At 42.6% G+C, this 18,029-nt stretch overlaps 1 protein-coding gene across 1 annotated transcript; it reads right to left on the bottom strand.

The window, feature by feature from the left end:
• Positions 1-41: 41 nt before the first annotated feature.
• LOC105842974 (hematopoietically-expressed homeobox protein HHEX homolog) lies at positions 42-16,552 on the bottom strand. Its single transcript, XM_012697600.4, has 3 exons — positions 16,029-16,552; positions 4,196-4,371; positions 42-1,072 (listed from the first exon to the last, which is right to left on the bottom strand). The coding sequence occupies exons 1-3, from the start codon at positions 16,462-16,464 to the stop codon at positions 944-946; spliced, it is 741 nt and encodes a 246-aa protein (XP_012553054.2). The 5' UTR covers positions 16,465-16,552; the 3' UTR covers positions 42-943.
• Positions 16,553-18,029: the final 1,477 nt, after the last annotated feature.

Below are 18,029 nucleotides of genomic sequence, written 5' to 3'. Positions count from 1 at the left end.
AATCATTTCTTAATCAGATTCATTAAAAAAATAAACCAAAATTTGTTATAATATTTTATTATAATTAATTCTTACTCCTAAATACTTAACATGTTTAACTCCCCGAGGGCGTAAGCGAGCAGGCGGCTTCACTCGGGCAGTCTCACTGCATACATACAGGGTGTGTTTTTTTACATTTTATTTTTTAATTTTGCGTTCAATGTGTTTTTTAAAGCTTCAATGGGTGAATAGGCTAACGGTCTACGTGGTCAACCTGAGGCACAGAAACCCGCAGACACCCGTCGTGAATGTCAGCACCCATCATTAAACATGAGGTCGCAGTCTGGTTTGTATCGCAAGCCTGCCGCCTTTTAAATAAGAGTTATTTAATACATCATCTGCCCCACGGTATCAAGGAAACGTCAGGGACGTCCCCAGGGTAGTGTCGCGTCACAATGCTCTATACAATATCCTTCAACCCCTATTTTATACGTGGCTTTGTCAAGTATTTTTTATTTATTTATTTTTTTTATTGAGAGATTACTGGTGGCCCGGGGGTCTTTCCAGTTTCACCAGGACAGGCGGGCGAGCAAAGGCTCAGCCAGAAGGGGTGGGATTTTTTTTTATTGCCCTTGTAGGCAAACGAGCCATTCGGCCCACCTGATGGTGAGTGGTTACCGTCGCCCATGGACTCCAGCAATGCCAGGGGCAGAGCCAAGTCGCTGCCTACCGCTAACCATTGGGATTTGCTAACAGCTGCCGAAGGAGACTTAACAACTCAAGAACAACTGCTTCGCGAATGAATCTACCACCGGATCGGAATCGCGACAAGTAATGTTGTATTCGGCTTAGGCTACAGTAGCGATGTTGATTGCCATGCCGGGAACGACTGCACCCTTTGTGACGTCACGTGTCTACGTGCCCGGTCCCGAGGGGGGGTATCCCGTCGGTCTGTCATTCGTAGTCATTCGTCATCAGCGATGTGGACCTCGTCATCGGAACCCTCGTCTGCGGTGGGCGGGCTGCCGGCGTCGGCTGCGTCCGGCGTGGTGCGACGCCACTTGGCGCGCCTGTTTTGAAACCACGTCTTTACCTTAAAAACAAATTTTGTTATTGAAATTTTACAGGCATTTTTTGTCTACCTTTTTTTTATTGCATAGCCGGAGCATTGCAGGAGCCTATAGACATCTACAACGTAAATGCCGCCATCCACCTTGAGATATGAGTTCTAAGGTCTCAGTATAGTTACAACAGCTGCCCCACCCTTCAAATCGAAACGCATTAGTAATAATGTGGTAAAGGGTGGTGGTACCTACCCTTGCGGACTCATAAGAGGCCCTACCATTAGTAAAATGATAAGATAAGCTTGTTGGAAGACGGACGAGCTAATCTTGGAAAGTAAAGTAGTCGTCGTGGCCTAAAGGATAAGACGTCCAGTGCATTCGTATATAGCGATGCGCCGGTGTTCGAATCCCGCAGGCGGGTACCATTTTTTCTAATAAAATACGTACTTATCAATTGTTTACGATTGAATTCCGCGGTGAAGGAATAACATCGTGTATTAAAAATCAAACCCGCAAAATTATAATTTGCATAATTACTGGTCGTAGGACCTCTTGTGAGTCCGCACGGGTAGGTACCACCGCCCCGCCTATTTCTGCCGTGAAGCAGTAATGCGTTTCGGCTTGAAGGGTGGGGCAGCCGTTGTAACTATACTGAGACCTTAGAACTTATATCTCAAGGTGTGTGGCGCATTTACGTTGTAGATTGTATATGGGTTCCAGTAACCACTTAACACCAGGTGGGCTGTGAGCTCGTCCACACATCTAGGCAATGAAAAAAAAAATTACATTACGAATTTCAAAACATTAATATGATTGTTTTCGATAGGTATTGCGAATGACTTTGTTTCGATGGTAATCAATCGGCATACGAAGTTATCGAATTGTGCACCAAATATTGATTTTATTCATGATTTTTGATAACGGTTTTTTTTGTTGCTTAGGTAGATGGAGGAGCTCACGGCCCGCCCGGTGTTAAGTGGTTACCTTAACCCGACATCATCAACATAATTGCCGCCACCCGCCTTGAGATATAAGTTCTAAGTATCAGTTTTTACATTACAAAGACTACCCTTCCGTGCCTTCCTACCCTGCCGTGAAGCAATAATGCGTTTCGGTTTGAAGGGTGGGGCAGCCGTTGTAACTATACTTGAGATCTTAGAACTTACTAGGCTGCACTAAAAGTATCGGGAATGGAATATATTCACTGTTCCTGTCATATTAAAATCTTTTTAATTGAAAACTCCTTGGTTTTAAAAATCGAATACCATTTATTTATTTAAAAAAAGATTCTCGGTCTTATCACGAGGTTTTGTCAAACTTGTTTAGTCGTTGAGAAAATGGAATTGACCCGAGAAAATTCAAGAGCGATGATTTATTATGACTTTCGAAGTGGTTTAACACAAAAACAGTGTGTTGACCGGATGATTTCTGCATTTGGTGATGAAGCCCCATCCAAAACCACAATTTATCGCTGGTTTGCTGAGTTTCAACGTGGACGTGTCAAGCTCAGTGATGATCCCCGTCAAGGTCGTCCAAAAACTGCAGTCACCCAAGAAAACGTTGATGCTGTGCGTAAGCTGATTGAGGAAGATCGACATGTGACATACCGCGAAATTCAGGCAACTTTAGACATTGGCATGAGTCAAATACAAATAATCTTGCATGAACAATTAGGTGTAAAAAAGTTGTTTTCCCGATGGATACCGCATTCGCTCTGTGAAGAGCAAAAAGCGGCTCGCGTTACTTGGTGCGTCAGAACTCTCGAAAGATTCCACGCAGGATCCTCAAATGCTGTATACAACATTGTATCAGGTGACGAATCCTTGATATACGCGTACGAACCCGAAACAAAAAACCAGTCACGAGTTTGGGTGTTCGAAAATGAGTTAAAGCCAACAAAAATTGTTCGTTCACGGAGTGTTGCAAAAAAATGGTGGCCACGTTTGTCTCCAAAACCGGCCATATTACGACTATTCCTCTTGAGGGACAAAGAACGGTTAATGCAAAATGGTATGCTAGCATTTGTTTGCCACAGGTCGTTTCTGAACTCCGTAAAGAGAACTGCAACCGCCGCATCATCCTACATCACGACAATGCGAGTTCTCACACCGCGCACAGAACAAAAGAGTTTTTAGAGCAAGAAAACATAGAATTATTAGACCATCCGCCGTACAGCCCCGACCTAAGCCCTAATGATTTCTATACTTTCCCTAAAATAAAGAATAAATTGCGTGGACAGAGATTTTCATCACCTGAAGAAGCTGTGGACGCCAACAAAACAGCCATTTTAGAGACCCCAACTTCCGAATGGAATGGTTGCTTCAATGATTGGTTCCATCGTATGGAAAAATGTGTCAAATTTCGCGGAGAATACTTCGAAAAGCAATAAATACATTTTTCAATAGTAATGTTGTGTCACTTCGTTAATTCCCGAAATTTTCAGTGCCGCCCTCGTATATCTCAAGGTGGTTGGTGCATTTACGTTGTAGATGCCTATGGGCTCCAGTAACGACTTAACACCAGGTGGGCTGTGAGCTCGTCCACCCATCTAAGCAATACCCTACCCTACCTACACCTCTATCACAGGACCTAGACGTCAGCTGAGTGCCCGAATTTTCCTGGGCGATGACGGGACAAAGGGTGCGGGGCCATGTGCCGGTTATGTGTAGCACAACTGATTTTTATTAATTTTTGACTTTTATATATAAGCGTACATTTAAATTAGTCTGGTGTTTTTCTTGGGGATGACATTGAAAATAAATGGATTTTTAATTATTAGTTGAATTATGGATGAATGAATGGTAAATTATATATTATTATAACTATGCACTGCACTAAAATTCGCATGTCAAATAATGACAAAGCATACACGCTGCTTTTAATTTATGTAATAACTCATTTTCACTATGCTTGGCGAATAAATGATTTCTTTCTTTCTTTCTTCTTTCTTTCCTTTCCTTATGTTGTTTTTTGCTTGCTGATTGTTTTTAATTTTTTTGTTTCTATCCTTTTGTTTCTCTATTGTTTTTAATTTGTTTATATTTGTGAGGATCTGTAATTGGCTTTTTGTTTTTATTATTTGTTATGTTATTATAGAATGTTAGGTTCTCCCTTTATTAAATAAATAAATAAATAATAATCGCAACATTCACCTGTCTGTCACTAAGCCGCAAGGTTGTAGCGAGAGCTCGTCTCTCGTCTGGACTGAGGTACTTGCTGGCGTTGAAGCGACGCTCCAAGGCGCCTGTCTGAGCGGCCGTGAACCGAACCTGGCCACCTTTCCTCCGCCCCCCCAAACCCCACCATGGATTACAGCAATTCGAGGGCACTGGAATACAAATGAAATTTATTAAAGTTTCCCTACGAATTCGTTGTGGCCTAAAGTACAAGACGCTTGGTGCATTCGTATCGAGCGATGCGACAGTGCCGATGCTCGAATCTAAATTTCTAATCAAAAAGATTTCAAAAAAATCCAAAAGCCAAATTTTCAATAAAATATTCACGAAAGACTTCACGATAAAGGAATATCACCGTACACATCGTGTAACATAAATCAAACCCGAATAAAATATAATTTGCATAATTACTGGTGGTAGGACCTCTTGTGTGTTCGCGCGGATACTACCGCCCTATCTATTTCTCCTATTAAAGCAGGTTACTTTTCGGTTCGAAGCAGCCTTTCTACTGTAAAAACGGAGGCCTTAGAACTCATATCTCAAGGTGTGTGCCGACATTTACGTTCTAGATGTCTATGGACTCCAGTAACCAGTTAACACCAGGTGGGCAGTGCGATCGTCCGCGATATAAGCAATAAAAAAAAGTTTGGAATCGAAAGAAAAAAAAAGCTCTTGTGAGTTCGTTTTGCTATCTGTTTATTTGTCTGTTCGAAGCTTACGACCCTTTTGCTCAGGGATGGTTACAGACATCAAGTTATAATAATTAGTATTAGGTTATTATTATAGTTATTATTAGGTCTACGTCAGAGAATTAAGTTTGCAAGGATTATGAAGTAATTGGTATTTTCTTAACGAATATCCATAGACAATATTTTTCAGAGTTTTACTATTATGGCATAGATGAAATAAAGTAGATATGCGATACAACACATGTGTGTACAGCAACAGTAAGAAGCCTGATATAAATTACATTACTCATTACGTACAAAGAAATTGTGGTAACGGAAGACAACGATCGATAAAAGGAAATCTTTATTAAAAAACTGTGTTTTGTTCGTATCAATTAATCTTATCGACAATACAAACAATATGGCTTGTTTTCGTTATATTTTTACATTATCTGTGAGTTTTTGGGCTAAAAAGTTATCGTGTCGTTCTTATGTAAACGAAAAAGAACTTTTTTTTTAATTTTTCTTTATATTTAAAATTTTCAGAAGCTGCCATTGGCAACCGATTATTTTGCTCTGAGTCCTAAAATATATCAATCGATATCGTAGCTAAGCTATATAAGTAAACTACATTACATTAAATTTTGTAGAAAAAGTTGGAACCTGAATCAAAGTTCTCTTCAAACTACGCTACGTTTGAAAAAACTCGGCAGCGGAGATATTTGAATAGCTAGTTTTAAGTAATTAGCTGGAAATTGGAATAGCCCTTAAGATTACCAGGGAATAGTCAGGAAAAAAAGGAATCTCCAAGTTAATTTTTTTTGAAACACTAAATTCTAGCTCTTATAGCAAGACGAACTAAAAATTAAAATAGTCATTTCTTTTTTATCTTGCTCTCATTGTAACGACTTTGGTTCAAAGTTATAATATTATTATTTCCATTTAAATGTGTGCAAATTTTCAAGGTAACCATAAATCTCGAAGCTGGTGAAAAGTATACTTAGATTTCGTTAAATAGTACATAGTATTATATAAATAATCAGTTAACACTGGGTGGGTCATCAGATGCTTTCTACCCGACTGGTATGATAAAACGCAAAAAAACATCATTACGTTTAATTAAAGTTTCCCTTTAGTTGACACATCACCCCTAAGTGTACCTAATTCTATGGATCACTTAAAGATCTATAAATAATGCCATAGATTATAATAATTTCTATAGTTCTAATACTTCAGATGCACGAGAAGCGCGGAACAATTTTTTTTATTGCCTTTGTTGTCAGACGAGCATACGGCCCATCTGATGGTAAGTGGTCGCCGTCGCTCATGGACATCAGCAATGCCAAGGGCGAAGCCAAGCCGCTGCCTAACACAAAGTACTCTCCGCAAGCCTCGTTTGAAGAAGGACATGTCATAGCGCTCGGAAAACACCGGATCGGATTTAATGAAGTGATTTATAATCACCCGAAAATTACCTAACGTGTTATTTAGATGTATTTATTATATAAAAGCAATTGAGTACACGAAAATTTTCGTTATCGTAATAACATAGTTGACAGCATAAAAATCGTAACATATTTCAAAAAAATTTATCGCACCAATCGATAGCAATAATTGATATGTATTCGTTTCTATATTGTATGTGTATTTAAAATGATAAAGTATTATCTGTTCATGGATTAGATTCTTACGGAGCTTATAAAAAATAGTTACACGATTTAAAAAAAAAGTAAGATTGAGATGTAACATTTTTTGAACGAAATATGTAACAAAACGCAAGAATATTTTTCATTAACACGCGATTTTGAGATGAAGATATTTCTTATTTGATTTATTTAGAATCATTGAGCGGAATTACGTAATTCATTACATTTAGTTTTGGTTAATTTTCACTCATTAAAAGATCAAAGTTTCATTGGTACTTTGTAGAAAGTATTCCGAGTCAAAATAGTCGTAGACCTCCTGAAAATCTTTTTTATAGCTCTCAAAGGTATGAGATACTTAGTCATCAGTTATGCCAGAGGTACCGTTAACGAGCTGCCTACGAGTGAGGAATGTTTTCAAACCACGTTTGAAGAAGGACACGTCATAACCCATGGGAAACAAGAGGAGTACCACGAATTCACTTTGCAACAATTAAACTAGCGTCGTGTGTATGTGATGTCACTTAGATTGGTCACTTGAGAGATTTCAAGACTCTTATTTCTTCGATGAGAGCGAGGCCATGTTATACCTGGTGTAAAGGGGTTATTGGAGTGCCGCGTAACAACATAGATGGTAATTAGAGAGTAGATAAAAAAAAAAAAAAAAAAAAAAAAAAAAAAAAAAAAAAAAAAAAAAAAAAAAAAAAAAAAAAAAAAAAAAAAAAAAAAAAAATTTCATTCCGATAGAGGCACCCGTCACGTGCGGACGTGCTCATCGTCCACTCGATCGCCCGGTCTTTGTTCGCCCGGCTTTTGTTAGCCCGGCCATTGTTCGCGCGGCCTGTGTTTGTGGTACATCTGCCGACTAAGTGCTCTTTCTGGAAGTTTTTATTTGTTTTGTTTCCTTTTGTTGTTTCTGTGTTCGTGGTACATCTGCCGACAAAGTGGTTTCCTGCAAGTATTTATTTGTTTTGTTTCTTTTCGTAATTTCTGTTTTGTTGTGCTTTTTCTTTGTCCTGTAGTAATCGCGCCGCATTGCCACCTGTGTTCAATAGAACCGCTCAGGTCCGGGAAGTTGGGGCCTCGCCGCAAGGCGAGTGTTTTCAAGACCCGGGGCCGCCCCACCTGGGTACTCAGCGATCATGGACGCTGTATTCGCGGAATTCCTCCGACTTCGCCACCCACAGCTCGCCTCGGAGTTTTTGGCCTTCAAGGCCAATCACACTGCGAGCCCTCTCGAGGACTCCGCCGCGCTCGCTGCTCCTGCGTCGCCTGTACCTGCGTGCAGAGCTTCTGCATTGAGCACCGCAGCCTCTGTCGTGCCTGCCGCTCCCGTGTCGCCTATACTGGCGAGAAAAGCTGCTGCGTCGTCCGCCGTGACCATCGTTTCAGCTGAGCGATCATCCGCGGCCTCCGTCGCGCCCTCTAAAACACCTACACTTGCTCGTAGGTCGCCTGCACCCGCCTCCTCGTGCTCCGACTCTGACTCGGACATGGAGGTCGACCTCGCCCCCGCCTCATCGACGGATGGATTCACCCTGGTACAGAAGGGTAAGAAGCGTGCCGCGGAGTCTCGAGCTCCCGCGGCCGCTAAAATTAGCAAAGCCGTGAACGCGTCGCGCCCCCGCCCTCAGACTCCCGTTGCGCCCCCAGCCCGTGCCACTCCGTCGCCGCGTCCGGTGGCACAAAATAAAACCCAGACCCCTCCCCCGGTTATCCTTCAGGAGAAGGCAGCTTGGGATCGAGTTTGCCTGGCCCTTAAGGCCAAAAATATAAATTTCACGAATGCCCGTAACCTCGCGAACGGCATTCAAATTAAGGTTCAAACACCCGACGACCATAGGGCCCTCTCTTCTTACCTCCGTAAGGAGCGTATAAGTTTCCATACGTATACGCTATAGGAGGAGCGCGAACTCCGCGTTGTAATACGCGGAATCCCTAAAGAGTTAGATGTAGAGCTCGTAAAAGCCGACCTGTTAGAACAAGGCCTACCAGTGAATTCTGTGCACCGTATGCACACCGGTCGCGGTAGGGAGCCATATAATATGGTTCTAGTCGCTCTCCAGCCTACCCCCGAGGGTAAGAAAATCTTTAACACACAGACCGTCTGTAGGCTCTCTGGTATCGCTGTCGAAGCCCCCCATAAAAAAGGCACTCCTAGCCAGTGCCATAACTGTCAATTGTACGGGCACTCTTCCCGTAACTGTCACGCGCGCCCCCGATGTGTTAAGTGTTTGGGCGATCACGCCACGGCCCTCTGCGCTCGCGACCAAAAAACCGCGACGGAACCGCCTAGCTGCGTCCTGTGTCGAACACAGGGTCACCCCGCGAATTACCGTGGTTGCCCCCGAGCCCCTAAAATAAATCGCCGCGTCGCCCGCCAAAACCGCCTCCGAGCTTCCGGCCCAGACATCAAAGCCTCGGCACCCTCTGCGTCGCAGGCTAAGCCAGCGTTCGTTCCGGCGGCGGTGCCCAGTGTCTCGGCCTGGGCAAAACCGCTGCCGTACACGAACACGGCTACAACTCCCTCCTCCGCGATTCGTCCCGCCCCCGCGACTCGTCCCTCTCCCGCGACTTGCCCTCCGACCGCGTCCGACAATCTCGCTTTAGCGATCGACTTCTTTCAGTCGATCAACTTTGAGCGCGTTAACGCTTTGGGCGACGCCATTCGCGCTGCCTCCACTGCACAACACTTTATCGCCGTTGTGCAGGAATACGCCGACGTATACGCGTCATTAAATACGTACGTCCTCCCCTCACTCCGCCGGTAATCAATGGCGTATATAAGTAGAATAAAGCCCCTATCCGTAACGATAGGATTTTTTAACGCTTACGGTCTCGCAAATCAACGTGATCAGGTTTCTGACTTTTTGCGTGACCACCAAATTGATATCTTTTTAGTGCAGGAGACCCTACTTAAGCCCGCGCGCCGTGACCCTAAAATCGCGAACTATAACATGGTCAGGAACGACAGGCTCTCTGCCCGTGGTGGTGGTACCGTCATTTACTATAGAAGAGCCCTGCATTGCGTCCCGCTCGATCCTCCCGCGCTCGCTAATATCGAAGCATCAGTGTGCCGAATCTCACTGACGGGACACGCGCCGATCGTTATCGCGTCCGTTTATCTTCCACCGGATAAGATCGTTCTAAGCAGTGATATCGAGGCGCTGCTCGGTATGGGGAGCTCTGTCATTCTGGCGGGCGACCTAAATTGTAAACACATCAGGTGGAACTCACACACCACAACCCCGAATGGCAGGCGGCTTGACGCGTTAGTCGATGATCTCGCCTTCGATATCGTCGCTCCGCTAACCCCGACTCACTACCCGCTAAATATCGCGCATCGCCCGGATATACTCGACATAGCGTTATTAAAAAACGTAACTCTGCGCTTACACTCGATCGAAGTAGTTTCAGAGTTAGATTCAGACCACCGTCCCGTCGTTATGAAGCTCGGTCGCGCTCCCGATTCCGTTCCCGTCACGAGGACTGTGGTGGATTGGCACACGCTGGGCATCAGCCTGGCTGAATCTGATCCACCATCGCTCCCGTTTAACCCGGACTCTATCCCGTCTCCTCAGGATACCGCTGAAGCCATAGACATCTTAACGTCACACATCACCTCGACATTAGATAGGTCATCGAAACAAGTTGTAGCGGAGGACTTCCTTCACCGCTTCAAATTGTCCGACGATATTAGGGAACTTCTTAGAGCTAAGAACGCCTCGATACGCGCCTACGACAGGTATCCTACCGCGGAAAATCGTATTCGAATGCGTGCCCTACAACGCGACGTAAAGTCTCGCATCGCCGAAGTCCGAGATGCCAGATGGTCTGATTTCTTAGAAGGACTCGCGCCCTCCCAAAGGTCTTACTACCGCTTAGCTCGTACTCTCAAATCGGATACGGTAGTAACTATGCCCCCCCTCGTAGGCCCCTCAGGCCGACTCGCGGCGTTCGATGATGACGAAAAAGCAGAGCTGCTGGCCGATACATTGCAAACCCAGTGCACGCCCAGCACTCAATCCGTGGACCCTGTTCATGTAGAATTAGTAGACAGTGAGGTAGAACGCAGAGCCTCCTTGCCACCCTCTGATGCGTTACCACCCGTCACCCCGATGGAAGTTAAAGACTTGATCAAAGACCTACGTCCTCGCAAGGCTCCCGGTTCCGACGGTATATCCAACCGCGTTATTAAACTTCTACCCGTCCAACTCATCGTGATGTTGGCATCTATTTTCAATGCCGCTATGGCGAACTGTATCTTTCCCGCGGTGTGGAAAGAAGCGGACGTTATCGGCATACATAAACCCGGTAAACCAAAAAATGATCCGACGAGCTACCGCCCGATTAGCCTCCTCATGTCTCTAGGCAAACTGTATGAGCGTCTGCTCTACAAACGACTCAGAGACTTCGTCTCATCCAAGGGCATTCTTATCGATGAACAATTCGGATTCCGTACAAATCACTCATGCGTTCAACAGGTGCACCGCCTCACGGAGCACATTCTTGTGGGGCTTAATCGACCAAAACCGTTATACACGGGAGCTCTCTTCTTCGACGTCGCAAAAGCGTTCGACAAAGTCTGGCACAATGGTTTGATTTTCAAACTATTCAACATGGGCGTGCCGGATAGTCTCGTGCTCATCATACGGGACTTCTTGTCGAACCGCTCTTTTCGATATCGAGTCGAGGGAACCCGCTCCTCCCCACGACCTCTCACAGCTGGAGTCCCGCAAGGCTCTGTCCTCTCACCCCTCCTATTTAGCTTATTCGTCAACGATATTCCCCGGTCGCCGCCGACCCATTTAGCTTTATTCGCCGACGACACGACTGTTTACTATTCTAGTAGAAATAAGTCCCTAATCGCGAAGAAGCTTCAGAGCGCAGCCCTAGCCCTAGGACAGTGGTTCCGAAAATGGCGCATAGACATCAACCCAGCGAAAAGTACTGCGGTGCTATTTCAGAGGGGAAGCTCCACACGGATTTCCTCCCGGATTAGGAGGAGGAATCTCACACCCCCGATTACTCTCTTTAGACAACCCATACCCTGGGCCAGGAAGGTCAAGTACCTGGGCGTTACCCTGGATGCATCGATGACATTCCGCCCGCATATAAAATCAGTCCGTGACCGTGCCGCGTTTATTCTCGGTAGACTCTACCCCATGATCTGTAAGCGGAGTAAAATGTCCCTTCGGAACAAGGTGACACTTTACAAAACTTGCATAAGGCCCGGCATGACTTACGCGAGTGTGGTGTTCGCTCACGCGGCCCGCACACACATAGACACCCTCCAATCCCTACAATCCCGCTTTTGCAGGTTAGCTGTCGGGGCTCCGTGGTTCGTGAGGAACGTTGACCTACACGACGACCTGGGCCTCGAATCAATTCGGAAATACATGAAGTCAGCGTCGGAACGATACTTCGATAAGGCTATGCGTCATGATAATCGCCTTATCGTTGCCGCCGCTGACTACTCCCCGAATCCTGATCATGCAGGAGCCAGTCACCGTCGACGCCCTAGACACGTCCTAACGGATCCATCAGATCCAATAACCTTTGCATTAGATGCCTTCAGCTCTAATACTAGGGGCAGGCTTAGGGACCCCGGTAACCGTACTCGTCGAACTCGACAAAGAGGTCGACGTGCAACCTAACCCATGCATCAGCCCGCTGAGTTTCTCGCCGGATCTTCTCAGCGGGTCGCGATTCCGATCCGGTAGTAGATTCATTCGCGAAACAATTGCTCTTGAGTTGTTAGGTCTCCTTCGGAGGCGCTCGGGCAGTTGTTAGCAAATCCCACCCCTCTTGGCTGAGCCTTTGCTCGCCCACCTGTCCTGGTGAAACTGGAAAGGCCTTCGGGCCACCAGTAAACTTTCAATCATAAAAAAAAAAAAAGATAAAATTTGTGGATACTAATCAAATTTTAAAACCACCCATAACGCACTGGTTTTTATTTTACAATGTTACGGGATTAAGTGAAAAAAAATAACAGTTTTTTTTTTCAAATTTTGAATTCAAAAAACCTTTTTTTACTTACATACACTTTTTTTTTCAAAATTAGAAAAATGTTTTGTTTCAATTAAACAGCTTGTAATTTGATTTATGAAAATGGGTGTCGGTAAATGTAATACCTGCAATTACTTAAGTGGCACACTGATCATTTTTGTTGTGAAATACGTATTGTCAAAAACCTGTCATACTTGTACGCATTTACAACTCACGATAAATACGATTACTTACATTTTTAGTTTAGCGATCACAATTATATGTATTATCCTATTTTATTAGTATATGAGTAATATTGTTTTAATCTGAACCATAAATAAAATTTTCGAATCACCAGTCAATTATGTTATATAATCCTTATTGAGTTTACTTCCACGTGATTTATTATCTCGATGTTGACAGCTACAGCTGGCAATACCAATACCTACAAAGACAGTGCATCACTCGCTACGGAACTACATGACTTAGTATTTGCTAAAGAGGGAAGAATAAAAGAAAGTGGCAGAAAGGCTGCGCTAAAAATTTTTTTTTTATGATTCAAGGATTACTGGTGGTTCGGAGACCTTTCCAGTTTCACCAGGTCAGGTGGGCGAGCAAAGGCTCAGCCAGGAGGGGTGGGATTTGCTAACAGCTGCCCGAGCGCCTCCGAAGGAGACCTATCAACTCAAGAGCAGCTGCTTCGCAAATAAATCTACTACCGGATCGGAATCACGACCCGCTGAGAAGATCCGGCGAGAAACTCAGCGCGCTGATGCATGGGTTAGGCTGAAGGACTAAGGACTAACGCTTATTTGATAAAGTCCACGATTAAAAGACATTTATCTGTATTTGCAGTGCTCATTCTGGTCTGTAGGTGGGATAGCCGTTGGTATAACAGACCTGGGACTTTGAATTCGTTTCTCGATGTGAGCAGGAACAACTGTATTGTGGTCCAGCTCCAATAACCTAAGATTATGGCTGTCATTTCGCCTACCCGTGTACCTCAATAACACATTTCAAGAAGTATCATTCAAAACAATGCGGGATACCATCATTGATTTTTCACTTTAGAAAGAAAAACTGATTTAGGTTTTGATACTAGATAATAGTCGATACACAAGCTAAACAGCTGTACTGAGATAAGTAAATATATAGGTAATTGGGTTAGAGAGAATCCTAAAATTCTTAGTTGCCTGGAAGACATTGGTTTTGAGTGAAATACTGCGAATTATTATACGTTTCTTTTCAATCAGTAATCAGTCTGCTTTTTATGCGCCGAACAATGCCCTAACATGTTATAAAGCTTACTCTATTAATTGTAAATTAATCTATCGCGAATCATGTTAGCGGATATCCTGTGTAGTCAAGATATCAATGACACAACTTTCTGATAACTCTAGTTTTTCAAGTAAATGGATGATTCTTATCGTTCTATAATAAAATAAAGTCGAAATCGGAGGCGTCGTGAGCATCGGTTGGAAAGCCTCAAATTTCGAGTTTATTTTACTGTAGAACAATAAGAATCATTCATTTACTCACGGGTATGTTGTTCTTAAACAGAGTTGACACTGGACAGCAGCCGATAGTGAAGCTATTAGTCTCGGTAGTCTGAAAATAAGTTTGAAGGATGTGACCTTTCCGAAAGCCAACCTGTATACATCCTAATAGAGCAGGCATTATAGTCGTCGTGGCCTAAAGGATAAGACGTCCGGTGCATTCGTAGGTAGCGATGCACCGGTGTTCGAATTCCGCAGGCGGGTACCAATTTTTCAAATGAAATACGTACTTCAAACGTCAAATTTGGGGCCAAAGGCGAGTTATTTGATTTAATTCTCGTAACCTTAATGTTACCGTAATTATAAGTGCAGTAAATTTGTTGTCATGACAACAGGCACGTGGTCCTATAACTATATATTCGTGAACACTGTTAAGTTAGGAGTTATACTTTAAAAACTATCTCAAATCTCATTCGTATCACTGGTTCAAAATTCAAACTCTTAACTTGTTTGCTATTTTTCAATAATGCAATAATATAGGAAAACTAACTGGATATTAGAACATTATTAAAAACAAAAGAAGCACGATTTCTAAGCTTTTTAAACAAGTTCCTATTTAAATTGTCATCCGTGTTGGCGTTATCATATGCGTAAAATGAAAAATATACATGAATATTACATAATATTATCAATAAATGAGTGATTGACTTGATTGTGATGAAGCATTTTTTATTCTGAACACGCCTAAATACAAAAAAAATTGGAAAATTAGAGAAATTTTAAATTCATGAAATCGTTACTTTTGTGGCCGTAAAATTGAAAACAACCCTAGGACCTCTTGTGAGTCCGCCCGGGTAGGTACAACCACCCTGCCTATTTCTGCCGTAAAGCAGTAATGCGTTTCGGTTTGAAGGGTGGGGCAGCCGTTGTAACTATACTTGAGACCTTAGAACTTGTATCTCAAGGTGGGTGGCGCATTTACGTTGTAGATATCTATGAGCTCCAGTAACCAATTAACACCAGGTGGGCTGTGAGCTCGTCCACCCATCTAAGTAATAAAAAAAAAGACAATCTGATGTCTTCGCTAAGCACTTAACATTCGACTTCATCGTCCATGTAGAGAGAACTCGTTATGTTGTTAACGCATAGGTCCATGGGCTCACTCGGTTTACAAAACTAACGGGATTATGAAAAAAGTTATTAGATACATTGATTTTTTTTTCCTACCTATGCCATTTCAGCGTAGCCTTAACTAGTAGGTGAGCTCAAGAGGCTCAAACCTGATATCGTTGCTAACACTGGCCCTAGCAAAAGCAGTTCTTCGGAGAATCTACCACCGCATCGGAAACGCGACCCACTGAGAAGATCCGGCGAAAATCACAGTGGGCAGTGTCTATAGGTTAACCTATTCGCCGAGCCCTTCGTCGCAAGCGACGGGTTCGACGAGAACGATGACCGGTGCTTGAGGTACCTAAAAGCACCGTTAGTGGATCGGGAGGATCCGATATGGCGTGTTTTGGGTGACGTTGACTGCTTTCCATTCGGTCCGCAGGATCGGGAATGTAGTTGTTACCAGCGGCCACGATCACAGGGTTAGATAGATTATTAGATAGATGATAGGGTTAGATAGATTAATAAATCCTTTAATAAATAAGTATATATAAAATATACTAGTTTATATGAATGCATTCTTTTTACTTTAAAAAAAATAAACGTTCATTTGCTTCTAACGAAGGACGCCAGATGGCGTTAGTTGTTTCAATTGTTTTGATGTTCGTTTAGTTTCTCATAAGGCAGTTATATTTATACAATACAATTTTAATGTATACAAAGACAATCAAAGTTTTGTTAACTACGAAGTGACAAAATTACTAGTGTAAACAAATAAAGATAAAATAAAATATTAACACTAAAAATTCGCGAGATTTATCTTTGGAAAGTTCTTTACGTATCTACTACATATTTTTTTCTTAACGTTTGTTTCCATAGCTAAATGAAATTCGTTCATAATTACCTCTGTCGAAGCCGTATGCTTGTCGTAACGTGTATGGATGGGAAAAAAATCTATTCGCAGCCAACTGATTCCTCAATAAATGGTTGTTGTTTAACACCGCGTCACTGTAGTATGCCAAACGGGGTTCCAAATACAGCGGGTCCTTCCGATGAGGCCACGTCAAGTTCGGTTTGATGGGCGTAGGGTGTAACGGATACGTGTTCCTCCTCTGCTCGAAGGCCATTCTGTCGATTTCCATTTCATTCCGAACCTCACATACCGCGTTGAGACGGGCCGCATTTTCGTGATTGGATTTAGTTTTGTTCTCGCTGGGTTGCGTCTTCGTGCACGTCAAAGGCTTCGTGGGTTCGTTTCTGAATGGCGCGTAGGGCTTTGTTCTCACGTCCTGAAGGATGTCGTCGATGAGAAAGGATTTCCTTTGCTTACAAGCGCACATGATGCCCGCCGTACGTGTACTGCCGAATCGTTCGTTATCGATGTGTTAAAAATTATCAGTACAAGCTCGGTAATTGATAGCTACTTATTTAATGGACATGTATAATCTGTGTGCTGATTAAAACGCTGCTGATGTGTACTTAGGATTGACTGGCGACGAAGCGAGTTTATGTTCGTGCGAAGGGCGAACTTAAAGTTTTTTTTTTGTTGTCGTTGAGATAATGAGATTCTTTTAAACTGTACATTTTCTTCTGTGTTCGTCAGTCCATTTAGCTTCATTGTGTTTATTGATTCGGTTTTGTGTTATCATTAAAAACTTAGAAATAGACATATCATTTTTTTAAATAACATAAATTAAAAGAAAAAGTTATACATAAAATTTATGTAAATCTTAAAGTATCTATACTCCTTTCTTCAGTGTTCTCCTTAAAGTTCTAAACTAGGCCACACCATCTTTACGTTTGGCATTACCGTTGGCAAACAAATTTGATTCAGCAGATCAATGAGCAATTTTTGGATTCATATTCTGCCACGTCCGAGAATGGCCCTCGAATTTTAGCGAGAGCAGAGGACTGTACCGGGGACCTTAGATGATTTGAACGTGCTCTCATATTTATAAATAAATAAATATTTACTAACAATCACGCCACGTTAACTGGTCCCGTGATAAGTTCGTAAAGAACTTCTGTTACAGGTACCAGATAACGGAAATAAATGAAAGATTTTTATTATACACATACGTATATTTAATATACATCCATAACCCATTTATCAACGAGATAGACGTTTGATTCCTCATTAATCTGTTTAACCTCCTCGTATCCCACGAATTCAAAAACCAATCTTAGCGGTAGCGATGTTAACATCCATGGTTACATCTGTAGCTGCCATCAACTCCGGTGTAAAGATTTCGGTAATATACTTTTTCAATCACACAACACCTGTTGAGTTTGTTAATCTATTTTATCGGTATAATCTGTATCATTGCATTTTCCCTCCATTACTGCTGCAATTTTTTAAAAGATTTTTTGTGTCTACTAAAGTAATCTATATATATAAAAATGAATTGCTGTTCGTTAGTCTCGCTAAAACTCGATAACGGCTGGACCGATTTGGCTAATTTTGGTCTTGAATTATTTGTGGAAGTCCAGAGAAGGTTTAAAAGGTAGATAAATATGAAAACGCTCGGAATTAAACAAAAATAACAATTTTGTTTTTCCTTTGATGTGTCCCCCGTCGGTCGGATTCCTTTTGTTTGTTTTAAGTTTATTTTATACAAAAGTTTAGGTCTTTTATTTAACGATTAAGGCACTACGAAGTCTGCCGGGTCAGCTAGTGTTTAATAAATTCTATAAAACTATCCACGTTATTATTTAAATACGACAAATTGGGTGAACAAACAACACCAACCATGATGATATCAGTTAGGTAATTTCCCTCAAAAACAAGTTGCTAGAAAATGAACACCAAAAAATCCAATAAATTCGTAGTAAGTCAATCGAACGGTAACAAATGACAGTTTCGCCCGTTTTTCCAATGATGTAGCGGCCGGATAAGCGAGTGTCA

This window comes from Bombyx mori, chromosome 7, assembly GCF_030269925.1.
Source record: "Bombyx mori chromosome 7, ASM3026992v2".
In the NCBI taxonomy this organism is placed as follows: domain Eukaryota; kingdom Metazoa; phylum Arthropoda; class Insecta; order Lepidoptera; family Bombycidae; genus Bombyx; species Bombyx mori.
This window is presented reverse-complemented; position numbering and strand designations above follow the sequence as displayed.